The 19,902-nt window shown below is 57.5% G+C and overlaps 1 protein-coding gene across 6 annotated transcripts; it reads right to left on the reverse strand.

The window, feature by feature from the left end:
- Positions 1 to 3,132: 3,132 nt before the first annotated feature.
- LOC142069869 (leukocyte immunoglobulin-like receptor subfamily A member 2) lies at positions 3,133 to 19,470 on the reverse strand. 6 transcript variants are annotated; one of them, XM_075122495.1, is made up of 10 exons: positions 19,286 to 19,470; positions 13,679 to 17,887; positions 12,997 to 13,032; positions 12,383 to 12,661; positions 11,628 to 11,918; positions 9,724 to 10,008; positions 8,844 to 9,134; positions 8,312 to 8,374; positions 6,805 to 6,935; positions 5,203 to 6,713 (listed from the first exon to the last, which is right to left on the reverse strand). In XM_075122495.1, the coding sequence occupies exons 2-9, from the start codon at positions 13,707 to 13,709 to the stop codon at positions 6,805 to 6,807; spliced, it is 1,407 nt and encodes a 468-aa protein (XP_074978596.1). In that variant the 5' UTR covers positions 13,710 to 17,887; positions 19,286 to 19,470; the 3' UTR covers positions 5,203 to 6,713. The 6 variants fall into 6 exon arrangements, with proteins under 6 accessions (XP_074978595.1, XP_074978596.1, XP_074978598.1 ...); XM_075122497.1 differs by lacking the exon at positions 13,679 to 17,887 and having other exon boundaries at positions 19,286 to 19,328; XM_075122498.1 differs by lacking the exon at positions 13,679 to 17,887 and having other exon boundaries at positions 12,383 to 12,645; positions 19,286 to 19,296.
- Positions 19,471 to 19,902: the final 432 nt, after the last annotated feature.

Here is a 19,902-nt window from a genome sequence, read left to right on the forward strand (position 1 = left end):
GTTTGACTCTGCAGCCTTCCTGCTCAGCCTGCGAACCTGCCAACGTCTGACAGGTGCCGCAGCTCCATGTGAGGAGCGGGGCGATGGGGAAGTCCTGGGTTTGCTGCTTCTTGCACCATAATTGAGCGGTGTTGACGGCTTTACACTGTAACACCTGGTTCTAAGGGTCTTTTCTTAGCATGTGAATTAAATAAACCACGTTCAAAAGAAAATCAGAAAAAGAGAAATTCCATTCCATGAACCCAGTGGGTCTGTGATGCGTTGCCCCCCACCCCCCGCTCTGAGGTGCCACGTGATGTACTGGGGTACCACTGAGCCTGCCTGTTCCACCAGCCTGGCTCCCATACACTGTCCTCCTGAACCAGGCCCTCAAGCCTTCTCCAGCACACACGCAGGTAGGGACACACCAGCTGCAGAAAGACACAGACACTGAAACCAGCTCGGCGTGGGAAGCCTTCAGCTCAGGAGTTGCCCAGCACTCAAGTGCGCACCCCCTCTGGAGTGTAAACCCAAACTTGTACTGTCTTGTGCTGCACAGAGAACTGTACAGCGTAAGTGCATGAAATTCGCTCCCTCCCGCAATGGGGAGGGAGATCTGCACAGCGTTTTGCCCCCCGCTCCGTTAACAATTCCACAAACTGGTTTTAGAGAAAAAAAAACACAAATTTAATAACTACAAAAGACAGATTGTAAGTGATCATAAGGGATCGCCAACAGATCAAAGCAGATCACCCAGCAAATAAAACCAAAGCGCAATATCAGCTAAGAAACTGGTTACAAGCCGGAATTTCTCACCCTAAATGTTGTTTTAAGCAGATTGCAGAGTTTCTTGAAGGCAAACTGCATTGCTTGCAGTTTAAAACTCCAGGTATTCCTTTCATGGGCCAGACAACTTTTCCAGCCTGGTTTCAGTCCTTCTCTGCTCCCCCCCCCCCCCATCTAAGAAAGAACATTTCTTAGATGTTCTCAGTAGTTATCTTGGGCGGGGATTCAGTGAAGAATGAACCCTGATGTCAAGGCTAATCCCCCACTGTGGCACTTCAAGTGCAGAAGTTGGGGGCCCGCAAGGATTCTAAAAATTAACATTGGCCACTCCAGGCTTGTATTAAACTCCCAAGGTCACAGCTTCTCTCTGACCTTGGCTGGGTAGATGCCGCCACCCCCCAAGTGCAGAACCCCTTTGAGAGCCCAGGAAGGGGCCCGTGGGAATTCCTCCCTGTGGGGCCCCCTCAAGCCCTTTCACCCCAACTCCGGGGAAGAGCTGAGAAAGAAAAACAAAGGAGATCAGCGGTTGCCACCAACTAATTAAACAACATGGGCAGAACCCTCTTAGGACACACAAATCCGATCCGGTTCTTAAAGAAGGTAAATTTTATGAATAAAAAAAGAAAGAAAATACATGTGGGAACTGAGGCTATTGCTAGGTTTTAAAAGAAGCAGCTACAAGGATCGAACCCCAAGAACAGCTCTCTGGAGGGGTCCAGCTTCAAGGTTACAAGCAAAACAAAAGCACCTGGTTAGCCCAGAGGAGTCCACAAGGCATGAAGAAATAAACAGGGATAAACCTGATCGCGTCGTCCTCGACATTCCCTGGTCTCCTCACATCTCTGGGGGTCCAGGCGAGTCGTTTCTCGGTATGATACAGGTGATTTTTCATGCCCGGTTTCAAGCCTCTTACAGCAGCACTCTGCCCTGTCCGCCTCTGCCCGGAGAACAACCCCAGACAGACAAAGGGGAAGTTTTCTCTCAATTTAAAGAGGTTCTGGCCTCCCAGTGGCTCTTTGGGCCAGGTGCCCCCTCACTTCCCTTCACCTGTGCAGAGCAGTGAGACTCGTTAACAGGTAGAGCAATTAGAGAACGGCTACTAAGAGGGATTTTATAGCTTCTGGCTGGCTGGGTGTCCAGAAAAGGGAGCTCCCTGCCGCCCGCTTCATTTATCACACCTGATTATCTCACTTCCCAGCCTCAACGCGGTTTAACATACGGCGGGAACCCTTTGTTTTCCAGTGTGGGTTCCCCCCCACCCCAGTGGAAAATTACGGGTTTTCCATCATGGAGTCCAGGACCAGGTGAATTAATCCCATGACCCTGCAGGGTCAAAGCAGCCATGAGTCAGAGGTTGTTTGGAGCATCCCAGGAAACTTCTCAGGAAGGCAGGAGATTAGCATCTTCAAAGACCTGTTGTTCTCCCGAATGGTCCATTGACTGGTCCCCAGCTAGCCAGCCAGACTGGTTGCATTCTGTCTGGTGCGTGTTCCCCAGCTGCATACACTTTGGCAGTACAGATGTATAGACAATATTCCTAACTTTAGATACAAAATGATCCATGCATACAAATGGGATAATCCTAGTCACTAAATCATCACCTCTCCCATGATACCTCACAAGACCCATCATTGCGTGAAACACATCTTAGTTATGCTATAAGCATATTATAACAATGTTTCTATGAAGAATATGGGGTGTAGAGTCATAGGGTCACCAGCCGGGAGGGACCCAGGGACCTTCTAATGCCCCCACAGGGACCCTGCCCCCAAGCTGGAGGAGACCCTGTTATGGATTATGTGGCCAGGCCCCTGGAGAGGGACGTGACACAGGTTTTGTTTATGTACCACTGGCTAGCGGCAGGAGAAAGCTGGGGACCAGGAAGGTTTGATTCTGTTCTAGGCTCTGGGCAGGGGAGTGGGGTCTAGTGGTTAGAGGAGGGGGCTGGGAGCCAGGACTCCTCTTGTAACTGCTAAGAACTGAGCCCCTTCTGTTTGCAAGCCTGGGCTTCATGGGGACCAGCGTGCCCTTGGCTGGAGCTGGTGACAAAACAAACGGCCCGTTCTCCCCTGCAACCCGCCGGGCTGGGTAGACACCCTCCCACTGGCCGGACCCGGCTATGACTCCCAAGCTGGGCCTCCCGGTCACCAGGTCACCAGTCGCTGGGGTCTCCAATCTCCAGGCCATTGGCCGGGGTCCCAAGTTCCTTCGCGGGTCCCCTGTACCAACCATCTCCTTCTCCCATCACCTCGTGAAACCAGGGAAACTGAGTCCCACCCCCGCTGCATGCAAACCATTGGCAAAACCGAGAAAATCCCCCATAGGAAACAAGGGAAAACAAGTTTCAGAGTAAAGGAGGACTTGTGGCACCTTAGAGACTAACCAATTTATTTGAGCATAAGCTTTCGTGAACTACAGCTCACTTCATCGGATGCATACCGTGGAAAATACAGAAGATGTTTGTTTTTATACACACAAATCATGAAAAAATGGGTGTTTATCACTACAAAAGGTTTTCTCTCCCCCCACCCTACTCTCCTGCTGGTAATAGCTTATGAAAAGTGATCACTCTCCTTACAATGTGTAAGATAATCAAGGTGGGCCATTTCCAGCACAAATCCAGACTTTAACAAGAACGTCTGAGGAGGGGGGCGTGGGGGTTAGGAAAACAAGGGGAAATAGGTTACCTTGCATAATGACTTAGCCACTCCCAGTCTCTATTCAAGCCTAAGTTAATTGTATCCAATTTGCAAATGAATTCCAATTCAGCAGTCTCTCGCTGGAGTCTGGATTTGAAGTTTTTTTGTTTTAAGATAGCGACCTTCATGTCTGTGATTATGTTACCAGAGAGATTGAAGTGTTCTCCGACTGGTTTATGAATGTTATAATTCTTGACATCTGATTTGTGTCCATTTATTCTTTTACGTAGAGACTGTCCAGTTTGACCAATGTACATGGCAGAGGGGCATTGCTGGCACATGATGGCATATATCACATTGGTGGATGTGCAGGTGAACGAGCCTCTGATAGTGTGGCTGATGTGATTAGGCCCTGTGATGGTGTCCCCTGAATAGATATGTGGGCACAGTTGGCAACAGGCTTTGTTGCAAGGATAAGTTCCTGGGTTAGTGGTTCTGTTGTGTGGTGTGTGGTTGCTGGTGAGTATTTGCTTCAGGTTGGGGGGCTGTCTGTAGGCAAGGACTGGCCTGTCTCCCAAGATTTGTGAGAGTGTTGGGTCGTCCTTCAGGATAGGTTGTAGATCCTTGATAATGCGTTGGAGGGGTTTTAGTTGGGGGCTGAAGGTGACCGCTAGTGGCGTTCTGTTATTTTCTTTGTTAGGCCTGTCCTGTAGTAGGTGACTTCTGGGAATTCTTCTGGCTCTATCAATCTGTTTCTTTACTTCCGCAGGTGGGTATTGTAGTTGTAGGAATGCTTGACAGAGATCTTGTAGGTGTTTGTCTCTGTCTGAGGGGTTGGAGCAAATGCGGTTGTATCGCAGAGCTTGGCTGTAGACGATGGATCGTGTGGTGTGGTCAGGGTGAAAGCTGGAGGCATGTAGGTAGGAATAGCGGTCAGTAGGTTTCCGGTATAGGGTGGTGTTTATGTGACCATCGTTTATTAGCACGGTAGTGTCCAGGAAGTGGATCTCTTGTGTGGACTGGACCAGGCTGAGGTTGATGGTGGGGTGGAAATTGGGGGGAGGAATAGCTCAGTGGTTTGAGCATTGGCCTGCTAAACCCAGGGTTGTGAGTTCAATCCTTGAGGGGGCCATTTAGGGATCTGGGGCAAAAATTGGGGATTGGTCCTGCTTCAAGCAGGGGGTTGGACTAGTTGACCTCCTGAGGTCCCTTCCAATCCTAACCTTCTATGATTCTATGAATTGTTGAAATCATGGTGGAATTCCTCAAGGGCTTCTTTTCCATGGGTCCAGATGATGAAGATGTCATCAATATAGCGCAAGTAGAGTAGGGGCGTTAGAACTCCCCCACTTTGTCACACCGCCCCCTCGCCTCCTGCAGCGCTCCCAGAGTGGCCATGCTGCCCCCTGGCTCAGACGGCCAATGACTCAGCCGGGGGGGGGGAATAATCCTGCCCCCCTGGGCTGCCTAGAGGGGCAAGGAGAAGGGGAGGGGTAAATGTGGCGTGGGGAGTCATTTTGGGGCAGGGACTGTGGGGCAGGGAGGGTGTGCGGTGGGAAACTGAGGACTTGGAGACAGAAAGGAAAATGGGGGACCCTGGGGCTAAGGGGGCTGGAGATGAGGGGAGGGGTGGGGGCCACTGAGAGGGGAGGTTGCTGGGGGTAGAAGTGGCAGCCCAGGGGGCACTTGGGTGCGCTGGCTCCCCCCTCCCTCCTCTGACCCCCCCAACAATCCTGCCCCCCAGCTATGACCTTCTGGGAGGAGCCTGTCTCCCCTCAAACTCCTGTCCCCCATCCAGCCCCTCTGCCCTTAATCCCGCTCCCGACATGCCCAATCTACTCCCCTCAAACTCCTGGCTCCCCCCAGCTGACTCCCCCCAAACACCTGCAATGGGGGCCCCCAGTGGGTCCTGTTGTGTTCATGGAGACACAATAAAGGGCCCGAGGGGCGAACACACCCCAGCCCCTGCCCCACACTGAACAGGGTTAAACACGGGTCGGGGGCGGGGTCCAGAGCCCGCAGCCTGCTCAGCCCCACAGCAAACCCCCCAGTGACCCCTGGGACCGGCTGTGACAGACCCAGCAGAGCAGGAACCAGGGAGCCGTGGCAGGCGCCGTGTGAAACGAGGGGTTTGTTCCAGCCCCGGCCCCGTTCTCTGGAGCGAGTCTCTAGCCGGAAAATCCCCCGGGTTTGGGCGTCTCCCCGCTGGCCCCGGAGACGCTAGCGACTGTCCTGGGGGGCAGAGGAGCCGGCGGAGCTGGGCTGGAGCTGGCATCGCCGCAGCTGCTGTGAAAGTCCGACCCCGTTTCCTCCCGGGTTGGGGGTTCAGCCGGGGGAGGGGCGATGGCGTCGGGGTCCCTCTCTCCGGCCGCTCTGCTTAGGACGTCTCCGCGGAGCAGGGTCCGGGGGGCCCGGGGGGCCCAGGAGACGGGGGGGTGGCAACTGGGAGGGCGAAGCGAGTCTCTTTCTTTAAGGCCCCAAAGGGAGGTGGGCGGCACAGCCCGTCCCCGCAATATTTTATCCACCAATGAGGCCTCGTTTCTGACACCCCAATTTTGGGTCACAGATTTCTGCTCCCCCATTTCTCCTGTGTCCCAGGCAGGCCCCAGCCTGGCCCGTGGGGTCCGTCCGGCAGCCGCTCGGGTTGGACGAATCCCGTCCTTGTGTCTCGCCGACTTTCCCCCCAACGTTCATTCGTCCAGGTTCTCGTGACGCTGCCTGAACTTCTCACTCACCTTCGGCTGAACCCACCACGGGGGGACATTGGGAGGCTCCGGTATCACAGCCCCCCCTGGGATGGGGAGATTTGGGGGGCAGGGGAGAGGGAAGCTCTGGGGGTTTGTACAATAGAAATTCAGGGCAGGGGAGGTCTAGGGAGAAAGGGGAGAGAAAAGGGGCTGGGGGACCCCACTGCAGAGAAAGGAGGGGGACGGACACCTGGGGGGCAGTACGTGCGGTTATTCTAGTGCCAGGGTCAGACGCAACGTCCCCCCTCCCCACTGACAGCCCCAGGCAGAGACCGGCCCGGCTGGGCCAGCGAGTGGGACCCCGACGCCCTCCAGGGGCTGCTCCGTGGGGAGCCCGATGCGTCCAGCCATCTAGCTGGTGCCGCAGGGGCTGGTGCTCGCAGGCCCAGAAGTCCGGGGTTCAATCCTGGGGGGCAGCAGTCGGGTGGGGAGCAGTCTCGGGGGGACTCTCGAGCCAGGGGGTTTGGGGGCAGGGGGGTTTGTGCCGGTGTCTAAGCCCCCCAAGGGGGAGCAGCTCGTCCCCCAGGGAGATTCTCTTCTCCGCACAGCCGGATCTGGGCTCCTGGGGGCACAGAGCGACAGCAGGTTAGAGGGGCCCCGTGCCACCCAGCCCCTGGGGGGAGCAAGGGGCACAGAACAGGAGGTCACCTCACCTAGGGCGCCCCCCTTGGGCGGCTGTAATAGGCCTCGGCCAGGATCAGCCCCAGGATGAGCAGGACCACGGCGCCCAGCCCCAGGCGGGTGATGTTGGCGTGGGTGAAATCCAGGCGCCCCGGGGGGGCTTCTGCGGGGGGAAGGGGAGAGTCACTCAGAGGCTCAGACGGGGAGATCAGCAGCTGGTGCTGCCCCAGGAGCAGAGCCCCCAACTCTCCTGTCTGGCAGGTCCAGCCCAGCCCCCCTCTGGGGGTCTCCCAGGGGCCATGGCTCTGGGGCCTCCCTGGGGCCGGACCCCACAGGGGAGGCCGTCCTGCTGCCCCGGGGGGCCTGAGCCTCAGCTTCTCCGGTGAAGGGTGCACCCCCCACCTGGCACCCCTGTAGTGCCCCTCTGTCCACCCCCACAGGTACCTCTGTCCAGGCCTGTCTGCTGTGCAGTGAGCCCATCCCCGGGGTATCTCGACTGCTGACACACACAGCCAGGCAGTGCATGTGGGGGGAGGCTGGGACATCGCCCGATGTCCCCCATGTCCCGGCAGTGCCCAGGGCCCAGCCAGAGGCAGCAGAACATTTATTGGGGGGCAGGCCAGGGATTCCCTGAGAACCCAGTGCGGGAAGGGCAAGGAGAGGGAATCCTGGGTAATGGTCACCCCTATTGCCAGGGGGATGTCATAGGGCCTAGGGAAGGGGGTTATAGCCCCAGCCCCCCTGCACTCAGCAGAGCCCAGCACCCCAGACTCTGCCCCGCCCCTGGGATCCCCCACAGCTTCCTGGCAGCTACCTGCAGGGCAGGAGGCTTTGGGGGAGCTGGGGGCCTGGCAATGGGGGAGGGGCAGTGGGGGCTGTCTCTCCATCCCCCCCATGTCAATTAGCACCTCCCTATGGTGTCTGGGCCCCACCCACCCAGATTCACTGCCCCAGCCCCAGCCCCCGGGCACCACAAGCCTGTTTCCAGGGCTGGTTCGATGGTGATTTCCCCCCAGCCCTGGGACCTGGCCCCACACTGCCTGGGTGGGTGGGAGTCGGCTCCACTCCTGGCTGGGTCGGGTCGGTTCCCCCTGCGGGACTAGAACCAGCATCCGTTGGGGTAGGGGGAGGGGATGAAACAGCAACTTAGGGATCACCCCACCCCCGACTCAGCCTCAGTCATCACCGTCAGTCCCGGCAGGGGGAGGGGGATTTTAGTGGCTGGAGAGTGGGGACCCCCCCTTCCCTCGCTGTATCAAACCGGCAGGCTCTAATTCCGACAGCCCAGACTTGCTCGGAGATCATCCGTGGGGGCTGGGAACCACACAGGATTCATCATTTCAGGTCCCATCAACCCGTCTTTCCCAAGGACCCATATTCCCACCAACCCATGGCCGTCGCCCTCTATATAGAAGAATTGAACCCATCAGTTCTGTCTGCAGGGACCATCCTCCTCCAAACAGCCCGACTGGCCCCGTGGGCATCGGAGCGGGGAGCCCTGTTCCCTGGGGGGTGAATTGCTCCATTTCTCCCACTCACCTTCTCCCTCTGGCTCCGTCATGGGGGGATCCGGCTGCTGGGGCCCAGCTGGGTCGGTTCCCTCTGTGGGATGAGAACAAGCATCTGCTGGGATGGGGGGGGATGGAACCGAGAACCCAGGCCCGGAGGAGGGGGGGGGGAAGCCGCGGAAACAGGGACACTGCTCCGCCCATGACCTGGCTTTTGTTACGGCTTTAATTGTCCGGGCGGATAGGGAGCAAATTCAGCACTGGGGCCAGTGCTGGCTGGGCAGCCCCAGGGCCCCCCACTCCTCTGTGCATCCCCAGAGCAGGGGCAGTCGACTCTGGGAAAGGCTCCCCCGCTTTGCAGCTCCCCCTGGGGGCAGGGATCCCCCCCTCCCTCAGCCCTGAACCTCCAGCAGCTGCTGCTCTCCCCTGGCTGGGAAACCCCCACAGTGGGTCCCAGGGCTCAGGGCAGAACCTGGCTCTGAGCCTCCCATCCACACAGAGACCCCCACAGAGGCTGGCTGGGTGTGGGGCTGGGAGCGGGGACACTGAGCTAGGCCCCTCACCTGCTACCACCAGCTCCACGGGGTCGCTGGGCTGCGACCAGACAGGTAGGTCTGATTTGGAGTAATAATAGCAGTGGTAATTCCCCCCATGTCTCCGGCTCACGTTGCGAATGGGAAACTCAGCCACGTTCCCGGCCGGCTCCATGTCCTGCAGCGCAGTTCGGTTTCCAACTTTGTGCAGAAGGAACCTCATGTTCTGGTGCGAACCCTGACACCGGACGGTCACGGCTCCCCCCAGGGCGACCCCCCCAGTGGGGCGCAGGGAGATGGAGGGTTTGGGGTATCTGAGCTCTGCAATGAGAAGGAGACAGGCCATGAGACAGACCCCGGTACAGTCACTGCGCCCCGTCCTTGCCACATGGTCCCAGAGATGGGACCCCTGGGAAAAAACCAAGCCAAAAGAATCTCTCTGAGATCCCAGAGATTCCTGGGAGCTATGCCCAAAACTGCCTAAAATCCAGAGCACCCCTCTGTACCCCAGTCTGGGAGCCAGGACTCTTGGGTTCTGTCCCCAGCCCCAGTGGGGTCTAGTGTTTCGATCGGGAGGGGGCTGGGAGTCAGAGGTGCTGAATGTGGCACAGACAAAGACAAAAGATGAAGAAGATTAATTATCCCCCATTCTTACAAGGGTAAATGGAGGCACAGGCAGGTTCAGTGACACCCCAAGGTCCCCTGGGGGCAGGGATTCCCCCTCCCTCATCCCCCTAGCTCCAGTGGCTGGGGAACCCCCCAGTGACTCTGTCCCGGCTCCCCGACCAGGCACCCTCTCTGCTGGGCTCAGGGTAGAGCCTGGCTCTGAGGGTCTCATTGGCCCAGAGACCCCCTGGGGGTCTGGCTGGGTGTGGGTCTGGGAGTGGGGATGCCAAGCCAGATCTCTCACCTGCTACAACAATCTGCACGTAATCACTGGGATCCGACCAGTTGGGTGGCCCCGATCTGGAGCGAGATCGGCAGCTGTAGACCCCTGAGTCTTCCCACCTGGCACTGGGGATGGTGAATTCACCCCCATCCCCAGCAACATCCAGCTTCCGGATTTGGACTCCATCTTTACACAGCAATAACCTCCTGGCCTTGCACCGACACTGACAGTGGATGGTGACGGCTTGCCCCAGGGCAATCACCCCTCTGGGGCTGACGGAGATGGAGGGTCTGGGCGCAGGGAGCTCTGCATTCACACACAAACAGGAGTGAGATGGGGAGACACAAACCCCGCCCTGTGTGTCTATAACCTGCCCTTAGCGCCCAGCCCCAGGGACAGCGCCGGGGTAACAGACACCTCACTGCATCGACAGTCTGTTTTTCCCAGGGCAATCCTGTGCATCTGTGGACATGCTAGGGTTGCCAGTTTTGGTTGGCTGTGTTCCTGGAGATTTCATCACATGACTTAATCTTGAATTAAAGGTTAATCTTTAATTCCGGCAAACTCCAGGCCAATCCTGGAGGGTTGGCAACCCTAGGATGTGCAGAATTCATCCGTCTCCGCATAATTTTGTTTTTTCCCCGCAGAAAATACAGTCTGCCCCAGACGTGCTGCAGTTCCGCCCTTTGCCCACCAGAGGCCGCTGTGTCGCCGGAGCTGCCAGCAGCATGAACACAACCCGCTGTTCTGGCGCCACAGCGGCCCCTGGTGGGCAGAGGCGGAACTGCAGCACTTCTGGGGCAGAATGTATTTTCTGTGGGGAAAAATATTCTCTGCCTGCCCGGGGCTGCAGACCCCCCAGGAGGAGAAGTTCATCACAGCACCTGCCCGCAGAGCCAGGTTAGGGCAGAGAGGGGCACCCAGGACTGCTGGGGGGGGTCACAGACTGGGGCTCAGGAGCTAGTGCGGTGACAGCGTTGAGTCTGGGGATGGGGGAGGGGGCTGCAGGGACACATGGGGACGGGGGTTGCGGGGACAGGGGCTGAGGTGCCTGACTGAATGGGAAAGGCTTGAGGCCAGCCAGGGTCCGCATGGGGGAGGCTTCCCAGCTCCCTAACAATCCCCACCCCCCTAAAAAAACCAAACCTTCTCCCACCCACACCCAACCCCTTCCAGCTTCACTCCTAGGCTCCTTCCCTCTCCCTCAGCTCCGCCATTACCCCTGACTCCCCCAAGCCTTTGCACGGCTTCTGGCAGGTGCAGGAAATACAGTTCTGTCGTGTGATTGAAATGAATAACTCAAAGTTCTGTGTTAATGTGGCTAGTGAGGACACTATTTGTCAAAAACAATTACCAGAATCCTTTTTTTTTTTTCGGTCTGTGTTGTTACAGACACACTCGCTGACAGCTCTTTTGAAATAACTGACCAAAATAATTGAAACTGGCAGGATTATATTGTGTTATTTTGACAAATCAAATATGCAGCATTTCAGTGGATTTTCAAATATTGTGTGCAGAATTTTTAATTTTTTGGTGCAGAATTCCGCCAGGAGTGTACAGTTGTCCAGGCTGGTGGGAAGTGAATTCAGTACTGGGGACGGTGCTGGCTGGACATCCCCTGGGCCCCGACTTGTCTGTGCATCCCCAGAGCGTGGCCAGCCGGGGGGAGCATCCCCTAGGAAAGGCCCCCTGCTCTGCAGCTTTCCCTGGGGGCAGGGATCCCCCCTCCCTCAGCCCCGAATCTCCAGTGGCTGCTGCTCTCCCCGGGCTGGGGAAACCCCCAGTGACTCTGTCCCCACTCCCCGGCCAGGCCTCTGCTGGGCCCAATGCAGAGACAGGCTCTGAGCATCTCACCAGGGCAAGACTCCCTGAGGGTCTGGCTGGGTGTGGGGCTGGGAGCGGGGATGCTGAGTCAGGCCCCTCACCTGCTACCACCAGCTCCACGGGGTCACTGGGCTCCGACCAGACGGATGGGTCTGATTTGGTGCAATATCGGCAGCTGTAGGTCCCTGCGTCTCTCCGGCTCACGTTGCGAATGGAAAACTCGGCCATGTCCCCAGCCGGCTCCACGCCCTGTAGCGTGTTCGGGTTTCCAACTTTGTACAGAAGGAACCTCACGTTCTGGTGCCAACCCCGACACTGGATGGTCACGGCTCCCCCCAGGGCAACCCCCACGCTGGGGCGCAGAGAGATGGCGGGTTTGGGGTAGTAGGTCTCTGCAGAGAGAAGGAGACAGGCCGTGAGACAGACCCCGGCACAGTCACTGCGCCCCGTCCTCCCTGCATGGTCCCAGAGACGGGGCTCCTGGGGGAAAACCCAGCCAGAGGAACCTCTCCAAGATCCCAGAGATTCCTGGGAGCTCCGACTGAAACTTCCCTAGGATCTAAACCCAGAGCACCCCTCTGTACCCGTCTATCTACTTAATGGGCCCCCCACCCCAGTGTCCCCCCTCCCCATCCCCGACCCTCCCATGGGCCCATCTAGCCAGTATCTCTCCTAGGATGACTACACAGCAGCCAACAGTAGCTGCTGCATCTCTGGGCATCTCTGGGCATCTCCCTCTGCTGGGCCCAGGGCTCAGGGCGAAGCCTGGCTCTGAACGTCCCATCATGGTGGACACTCACCGAGGGTCTGACTGGGTGTGGGGCTGGGAGCAGGGTCGCCGAGCCGGGCCCCTCACCTGCAACCATGATCCGCACGATGTCACTGGCATACGACCAGTTGGGCGGCTCCCACATGGCATGGGATCGGCAGCTGTAGGCCCCTGCATCTTCCCACCTGGCGCTGGGGATGGTGAATTCGTCCCCATCGGCAGACAGGTCCCAGATTTCGATTCCATCTTTATCCAGAAATAACCTCCTGCCCCAACACCAACACTGACAGTGGATGGTGACGACTGCCCCCGGGGCGATCACCCCGCTGGGGCAGACGGAGATGGAGGGTCTGGACCAAAGGAATGCTGCGTTCACACACAAAGAGGAGTGAGATGGGGAGACCCAAACCCCTCCCCGTGTGTCTGTAACCTGCCCTTCGCGCCAGCCCCAGGGACAGCCCCAGGGGTAACAGAGACCTCACTGCATCCACAGGGAACCTGTGGGCTGAGTTCTAATCTCAGCCCCCGCGGGTCAATCCGGAGTCACCCCTGAGTGCACTCGGGACAGTCCCCATGGGGTTAATAACCGGAGTGAGTTTTGGGATGAAGATTCAGGGCTCAGATCCTCTTTATCGCTCCCCCACTCCCTCCCCAACTCCCATACTTAACACTAAAGTTTCCCCAGCCCCACAGATACTCACGTCCCGATATCCCGATCTGCCCGGCCAGCCAGCAGCCTGGAGAGGAAGACAGGTCATTAGGGACCAGATCCCAGGGCACCTGGATCCTACACCCTGGTCTCAGATCCCCCTCCCGCATCATGGACACATGACCTGGTCTCAGGTCTCCCCCCTCATGGGAACACGCCCTGGTCTCAGACCCCCACCCCCATGGGCACACACCCTCGTCTCAGATCCCCCCCATGGACTCACACCCTGGTCTCAGATCCCTACCATGGGAACACGCCCTGGTCTCAGACACCTCCCGCAATGGGCACATGCTCTGGTCTCACATTCCCCCATATGGACATGCTCCTGGTCTCAGATCCCTGCCATGGGTGCAGGCCCTGGTCTCAGGCCCCCACCCCATGGGCACATGCCCTTGTCTCAGATCTCCTCCCCCCCGTGCCCTGGTCTCAGATCCTACTCCCCATGGACACATGCCCTGGTCTCAGATCCCACCCCCCTGGAGACACGCCCTGGTCTCAGATCCCCCTGCCCCAATGGGCATATGCCCTGGTCTCAGATTCCCGCCATGGACAAACGCCCTGGTCTCAGACCCCCCACCTCATGGGCGTATGCCCTGGTCTCAGATCCCTCCCCCCAACACCCTGGTCTCAGATCCCCCCCATGGACACACACCCTGGCTGTCTCCGATACTCACCAAGAAGGAGGACGGTGAGAGCAGATGCCATGACAGGGGCAGGGAGGGGCCCCTCAGCTCTGCCACCAACACCCCAGTGCCCAGCTCCACCGAGCCCCAAATGAAGAACTCTACAGGAAGCCGGGGATGGCTCATCTCTTCCTGCATCCCTCCCACGTTGTCTCTAATCTGCCAGCTAAATCTACTGGAGCCAAAATAAGCAGCGGTCCCTGCAACGCCCAGGAAATCCTGGGGCTCTCAGCCTGGTCAAGTGTCACGTAATTCACAGCTTGTCCTTGTCTCTGTGGGGAGTGGGGACAGGTGACACTCAATGTACCCTGCAGCCTTGGGGAAGGTGCACTGGGCTGGGATCCAGGAGACCACGGGGTCTGGTCTTCAATCTTCCACCACAGATCCCTCCCGTCCCCCATTATTACATTCTGGGTTCAAGCGGCTGGAGACCCATGTAGGTAAAATTAATACGTGGTCATGCAATTAAAGGCTGGCGTCATAATGCATGTGCTCAAGGGGGCAGAGCTAAGGGTGTTCACGAAACCGTAACTGGCATTTCCTGGTGCTGGAGGGTTTGACTCTGAAGCCTTCCCTCTCAGTCTGCCAACCTGCCCACGTGAGACACGAGCCATGGCACCATGTGAGGCTCGTGCATTGAGAGAGTCTCTTCCCTGCATGGCCGGATCCAGGCTCCTGGGGGTGCAGAGAGATGGCGGGTTAGAGGGCCTCGCGTCGCCCTGGGCCCAGCCCCTAGGGGGATCAAGGAGCACAGAAGGGGGGGTCACCTCCCCTAGGGCACCCCCCTCAGGCGGCTGTGATAGGCCTCGGCCAGGATCAGCCCCAGGATGAGCAGGACCACGGCACTCAGCACCAGACGGGTGTTGCTGGCGTGGGTGAAATCCGGGCGCCCCGGGGGGGCTGCTGCAGGGGGAGGGGGAGAGTCACTCGGCGGCTCGGACAGGGAGATCAGCAGCTGGCTCTGCCCTGGGAGCGGAGTCCCCAACCCCCCCATCCGGCAGGTCCAGCCCAGGCCCCTCTGGGGGTCTCCCAGGTGCCGTGGCTCTGAGGCCTCCCCGGGGCTGGACCCCTCAGGGGAGGCTGTGTCCTGCTGCCCCGGGGGGCTGAGCCTCAGTTTCACCAGTGAAGGGGGGACCCGGGTGGGTGAACTGCCCCCCTGAGCCACGCAGCAGCCCTATGGGACCCCCCATACACTCCCACAGGTATCTCTTCCCCGGCCTGTCTGCTGTGCAGTGAGCCCATCCCCGGGGTGTGTTGGCTCCTGCCAAGCCCAGCCAGGCAGTGCATGTGTGGGGAGGGTGGGACGTCACCCGCTGCCCCCCACATCCCATCAGTGCCCACACAAAGCACCGTCAACCTGTGGAACTCCTTGCCAGAGGATGTTGTGAAGGCCAAGACCATAACAGGGTTCAAAAGAAAACTTAATAAGTTCATGGAGGATAGGTCCATCAACGGCTATTAGCCAGGATGGACAGGGATGGTGTCCCTGGCCTCTGTTTGCCTGATGCTGGGAATGAGCGACAGGGGATGGCTCATTTGATGATAACCTGTTCTGTTCATTCCCTCTGGGACACCTGGCATTGGCCACTGTGGGGAGACAGGATACTGGGCTAACCGGACCTTTGGTCTGACCCAGTCTGGCCGTTCTTATGTTCTTCTGATCTGTCAGATCTCCTGTCTAACCCAGACCATAGCTCTGTCCTGAATGAATCCCCCTCTGAACTCCAGCAGATCTTCAGGAAAACAGCCAACCTTGATTTAACAAGTGCCAGGGATGGGGAATTGACCAGGCGCTTTGGTACCTGGATCCAGTGGTTAATTCGCCTCCCAGTTAGAAATTGACCCCTTATTTCCAGTCTGAATGGGTCTAGCTTCAACTTCCAGCTGTTGGATGCAGTTAGACTCTCAAGGCATTGCCTTGCTAGCTACAGCAGGGAAAATTCTTGCCCGTATCCTCTTAAACCGATTACTTCCCTTGCTGAGGAAATATTGCCAGAATCTCAGTGCGGTTTTAGACCATCCCACAGGACAAAGGACACGATCTTCATTGTCCGCCAAATCCAGGAAAAATCTCAGGAAGGGAAACCGCACCTGCCCATGGCTCTCATGGATTTGACAAAGGCCTTTGACTCTGTCAATCACGAAGCCCTGTGGAAGCTTCTGGCCAGATTTGGCTGCCCTCCAATATTTATTAAGGTCCTAAGGCTTCTCCATGAGCAGATGCCTGCCACGGCTCTCTGTAATGGCCTTTCGTCATCAAAACTGGGGTCAAGAAGGATGTGTTGTTGCCCCAACCCTGTTTTCCATCTACTTAGCAGTAGATGGTCCTCATTAAAGATCACCCACCCCCTCAATGGAGAAGACATTCAATACGGAATGGATGGGCGGCTCTTTAATTGAATTGACATTCAATACGGAATGGATGGGCGGCTCTTCCGCTCGAAGTCTAAAGTCTTCACGGCGTCCATGACTGATCTTCAGGACGCTGATGATTGTGTCATCCTAGCGCGTGCTGAGAATGACCTTCCGCCCACACTGGATTTTCTCGCACAAGCCTACGACTCTCCCTCACGACTGAGAAGACCAAAGTGCTCCAGCAAACCTGCTTCACGCCTGGCACGTGACCCACCCCAAATCGCCATCGAGGGTCAGACTCTGGAGACAGTCAAGCACTTTCGCTACCTCGGTCGCCCACTTTCTCAACACGCAAAAGATCAACTGTGAGATCCAGCCCCGGATCCAGCAGGCGAGCGCTTCCTTTGGGAAATTGCTCCGGCGTGTTTTCACGGACCGTGACCTGCAGCAGGACACCAAGATCCAGGTCTAGAAGGCACTTGTTCTTCTTACGCTCCTCTATGGAGGTGAAACCTGGATGACCTATTGACAGCACCTCCAGAGTTTGGAGGGGTACCAGCAACGATGCGTCTGGAAGATCCTTCGCATCGAGTGGCAAGATCGTCACACTAAAGCCAATGTCACCAGCACTGAAGCACCGATCCTCATGCACCAACTCCGCTGGGCTGGACATTGTGTGCAGATGTCAGACTCTTGCCTCTCAAAACAAGTCTGTCACGGAGTCCCCGGGCGATGCTCTGGAACTGCTCCCTACGAAGCCAGGCAGGACTCTGGGGAGTCTCCTCTCTGGGAGCAGCCTGTCTGCAGGACAAACAGCTCACCCGGCTTCCACCTTCCTGGGTCTGACCTTGGAGCATTCAGCATCCTCTGCCCCTCTGTGCGCTTCCCACTGCGAGTCCGCTCAGGCGGGGCTCCTGGGGAAGCCAGAGGGTCCTGCCCCACAACTTCACAGTCAGACGTGACTCTCAGCCAGCCAGTAAAACAGAAGGTTTATTAGACGACAGGAACATGGTCTAAAACAGAGCTTGCAGGTGCAGAGAACAGGACCCCTCAGCTGGGTCCATTTTGGGGGGCAGTGAGCCAGACAACCCCGTCTGCACTTCACTCCATGTCCCAGCCAACCCCAAACTGAAACTCCCTCCAGCCCCTCCTCCTCTGGGCTTTGTTCCTTTCCCCAGGCCAGGAGGTCACCTGAGTCCTTTGTTCTCCAACCCTTTAGCTCTCACCTTGCAGGGGGGAAGGGCCCAGGCCATCAGTTGCCAGGAAAGAGGGTGTCGGCCATTCTCTGCGTCCAGACCCCTGCACACACCTGCCCTCTAGGGCTCTGCAAGGATCATACACCCTTACCCCACCCCCTAGATACTTGAGAACTGCCTAGGGGAAACTGAGGCACCCCCACACTATTCAGAGGAAACATTAAGAACAGTCCCACTTCATCACAAAGTCTTCTACTCCCAGCTCACCCATGGTCAGAGATCCTGGGGTGGTCAGAGGAAACGCTACAAAGACACACTGAAAGCGTATCTCAAGAAAACGGATGTGGACATCCCAGGCTGGGAGAAGCAAGCCACCAACTGCCCCCAGTAGCACCGTATCCTCCATCAGGCAGTGGCCTGCTTTGCGGAGAAGTGCCTTGCCCTCGACGCTGAAAAGAGAGAGTGGAGGAAGGGAAAAGAAAGAACTTTCTTCCAGCTGGCCCGCCGAGAAATGTCTGTACCTACTGTGGGCGGATTGACGGCTCCAGGACCGGACTCCTGGGTGGTCTCAGGACCCATGTGTAAATCCATGGAGAGCTCATTCTCGCATTGCCGCTCAATCAATCAGGGACGTATTTATTTATTTTTCCTAAAGTTAGAATCATAGAATATCAGGGTTGGAAGGGACCCCTGAAGGTCATCTAGTCCAACAGATGACCAACAGTTAATCAAGTATTTTAGGAAAAAGTGTGAGAGTGGCCACTAGCGAGAGGTGGTGCACTCTGAGGCCACCCAAACATGTGTTGGGAGAGCCCCTGATTTAGAGCCTGGTTTCTGGAGGGGGGGGGGTGTGGAGATTCGGAGAAAAGCGAAGTGACCTTAAATTTCAGCTTGGCTTGATTTGCAGCAGAACTGATGGGAAACCTACCTCGGCTGAGGTGAAATCTGCCCCAGCTCAGTGTGAGCAGATGCACTTTTGTCATGGGAAGTGGGGTCTAGTGGTTACAGCAGGGGGGATGGGGACTAGGACTCCTGGGTTCTATCCCTGGCTATGGGAGGGGAGTGGGGTCTAGTGGTTAGAGCAGGGGAGCTGGGAGCCAGGACTCCTGGGTTTTATCACTGCACCCAGCCTGTCAGACCTTTTAATCCAACCCTCAAGCTCCTGCCTGGGAGTGGGGTCGGGGGCGTTGCCCCACTCTGTGTGTGCCGTGGCTCTGCATGGCTCCCAGAAGCAGCAGCGTGTCCCTCCTCCAGCTTCTACATGAAGGGGCAGCCAGGGGACTCCACCTGATGCCCCCACCCCAAATGCTGCCCCTGCAGCTCCCATTGGCTGAGAACCGTGGCCAATGGGAGCTGCAGGGCCGGCACCTGCAGACGTGGCAGCGTGCAGAGTCACCTGGTCGTGCCTCCACTCAGGAGCCGGAGAGGGGACATGCCACTGCTTCCAGGAGCTGCTTGAGGTAAGCTCTGCCCGGAGACTGCATCCCTGAACCTTCCCCTTCACCCCAAACCCCTGCCCCAGCCCTGGTCCCCCTCACACCCTCCAAACCCCTTGATTCCAGCCCAGAGCACCCTCCTGCATCCCAAACCCCTCATTCCCAACCCCACCCCACAGCCCACATCCCCAGCTGGAGCCCTCACCCCTCTGCACCCTAACCTCCTACCCTAGGCTGGAGCCCCCTCCCGCACACTGAATTCCTCATTTCTGGCCCCACCCCAGAGCCCGCACCCCCAGCTAGAGCCCTCATCCCATCCTGCACCCCAACCCCCAATTTTGTGAGCATTCATGGCCCGCCATACAATTGGCATACCCAGATGTGACCCTCAAGCCAAAAAGGTTGTCCACCCCGGTCTAGTGGGTTGGGGCGGGGGAGGGGGGAACAATGGTGCTGGGGTTCAGGGGGACAAATTAAAACCTGACCCAAGCAAGCACTTTCCCCCGCGACACGTGATGGGCTTGCGGAACTCATTGCTACAGGATGTCACATAAGGCCAAGGACTTAGCAAATCCCAGGCTTCCAAAACGCCCCTTTGCCAGGACACTTACGTGAAGGACGACAGGGATTAGGGCAGCTGGTTTGCTGGGACAGCTGCCGCTTTCAAGCTGGCCAGCCTGTTTCTTTGTGCTCCCCGCCCCCCCAGGGTCGGTCGGTTTGTCTCCACCAGTCGCAGGGACCATCTTTTTGTTCCATGTCTGTACAGCGCCTGGCGCAGGGCGGCCCAGACCCGGCCCATCTAGGAGCAGATGCAAGGCAAGTATCAGTAATGAACGATAATAAGGAGCATGAAGGGGGGGGGCATGAGTATCTGGGAGAGGGTGGAGCAGCGAAGGGTTAATTTAAGAGTTAATTTAAAGGGTTAAAGGTTAAATTAAGGGTTAATTTAAAGGGTCCCCGTTATGGGAGGAGAGAGAGTGAACAGCTGAGGAATTATATCAGGCCACCACTAGGGGGTGCTGTTCCCGTCCCATACCCCGCACCCTCCAATGGGCTGGGACACGAAGGGTTAATTTAAAGCGACTCCCTGCCTCCCTCCCCTCCTCCTATGGGCTGATTTAATGACCAGCTAGAAAAGCTCCCGGATGTCACCACCAGGGGGCGCCGTATCCCCCAGGGGCTGGGGCGCGAAAGGTGAATTTAAAGGGGGTCCCCCAGGGACAGGGTG

Source organism: Caretta caretta, chromosome 23 (assembly GCF_965140235.1).
Source record: "Caretta caretta isolate rCarCar2 chromosome 23, rCarCar1.hap1, whole genome shotgun sequence".
NCBI lineage: Eukaryota > Metazoa > Chordata > Testudines > Cheloniidae > Caretta > Caretta caretta.

Coding starts and splice junctions, on each gene's coding strand:
- LOC142069869 (XM_075122494.1), bottom strand. CDS start 13,117: ATGATGCGGGAGGGGGATCTGAGACCAGGGTGTAGGATCCAGGTGCCC. Junction 12,662..12,996: donor GCAGATCGGGATATCGGGAC/GTGAGTATCTGT, acceptor GTGTGAACGCAG/CATTCCTTTGGTCCAGACCC. Junction 10,009..11,627: donor CGTGGAGCTGGTGGTAGCAG/GTGAGGGGCCTG, acceptor GTGTGAATGCAG/AGCTCCCTGCGCCCAGACCC.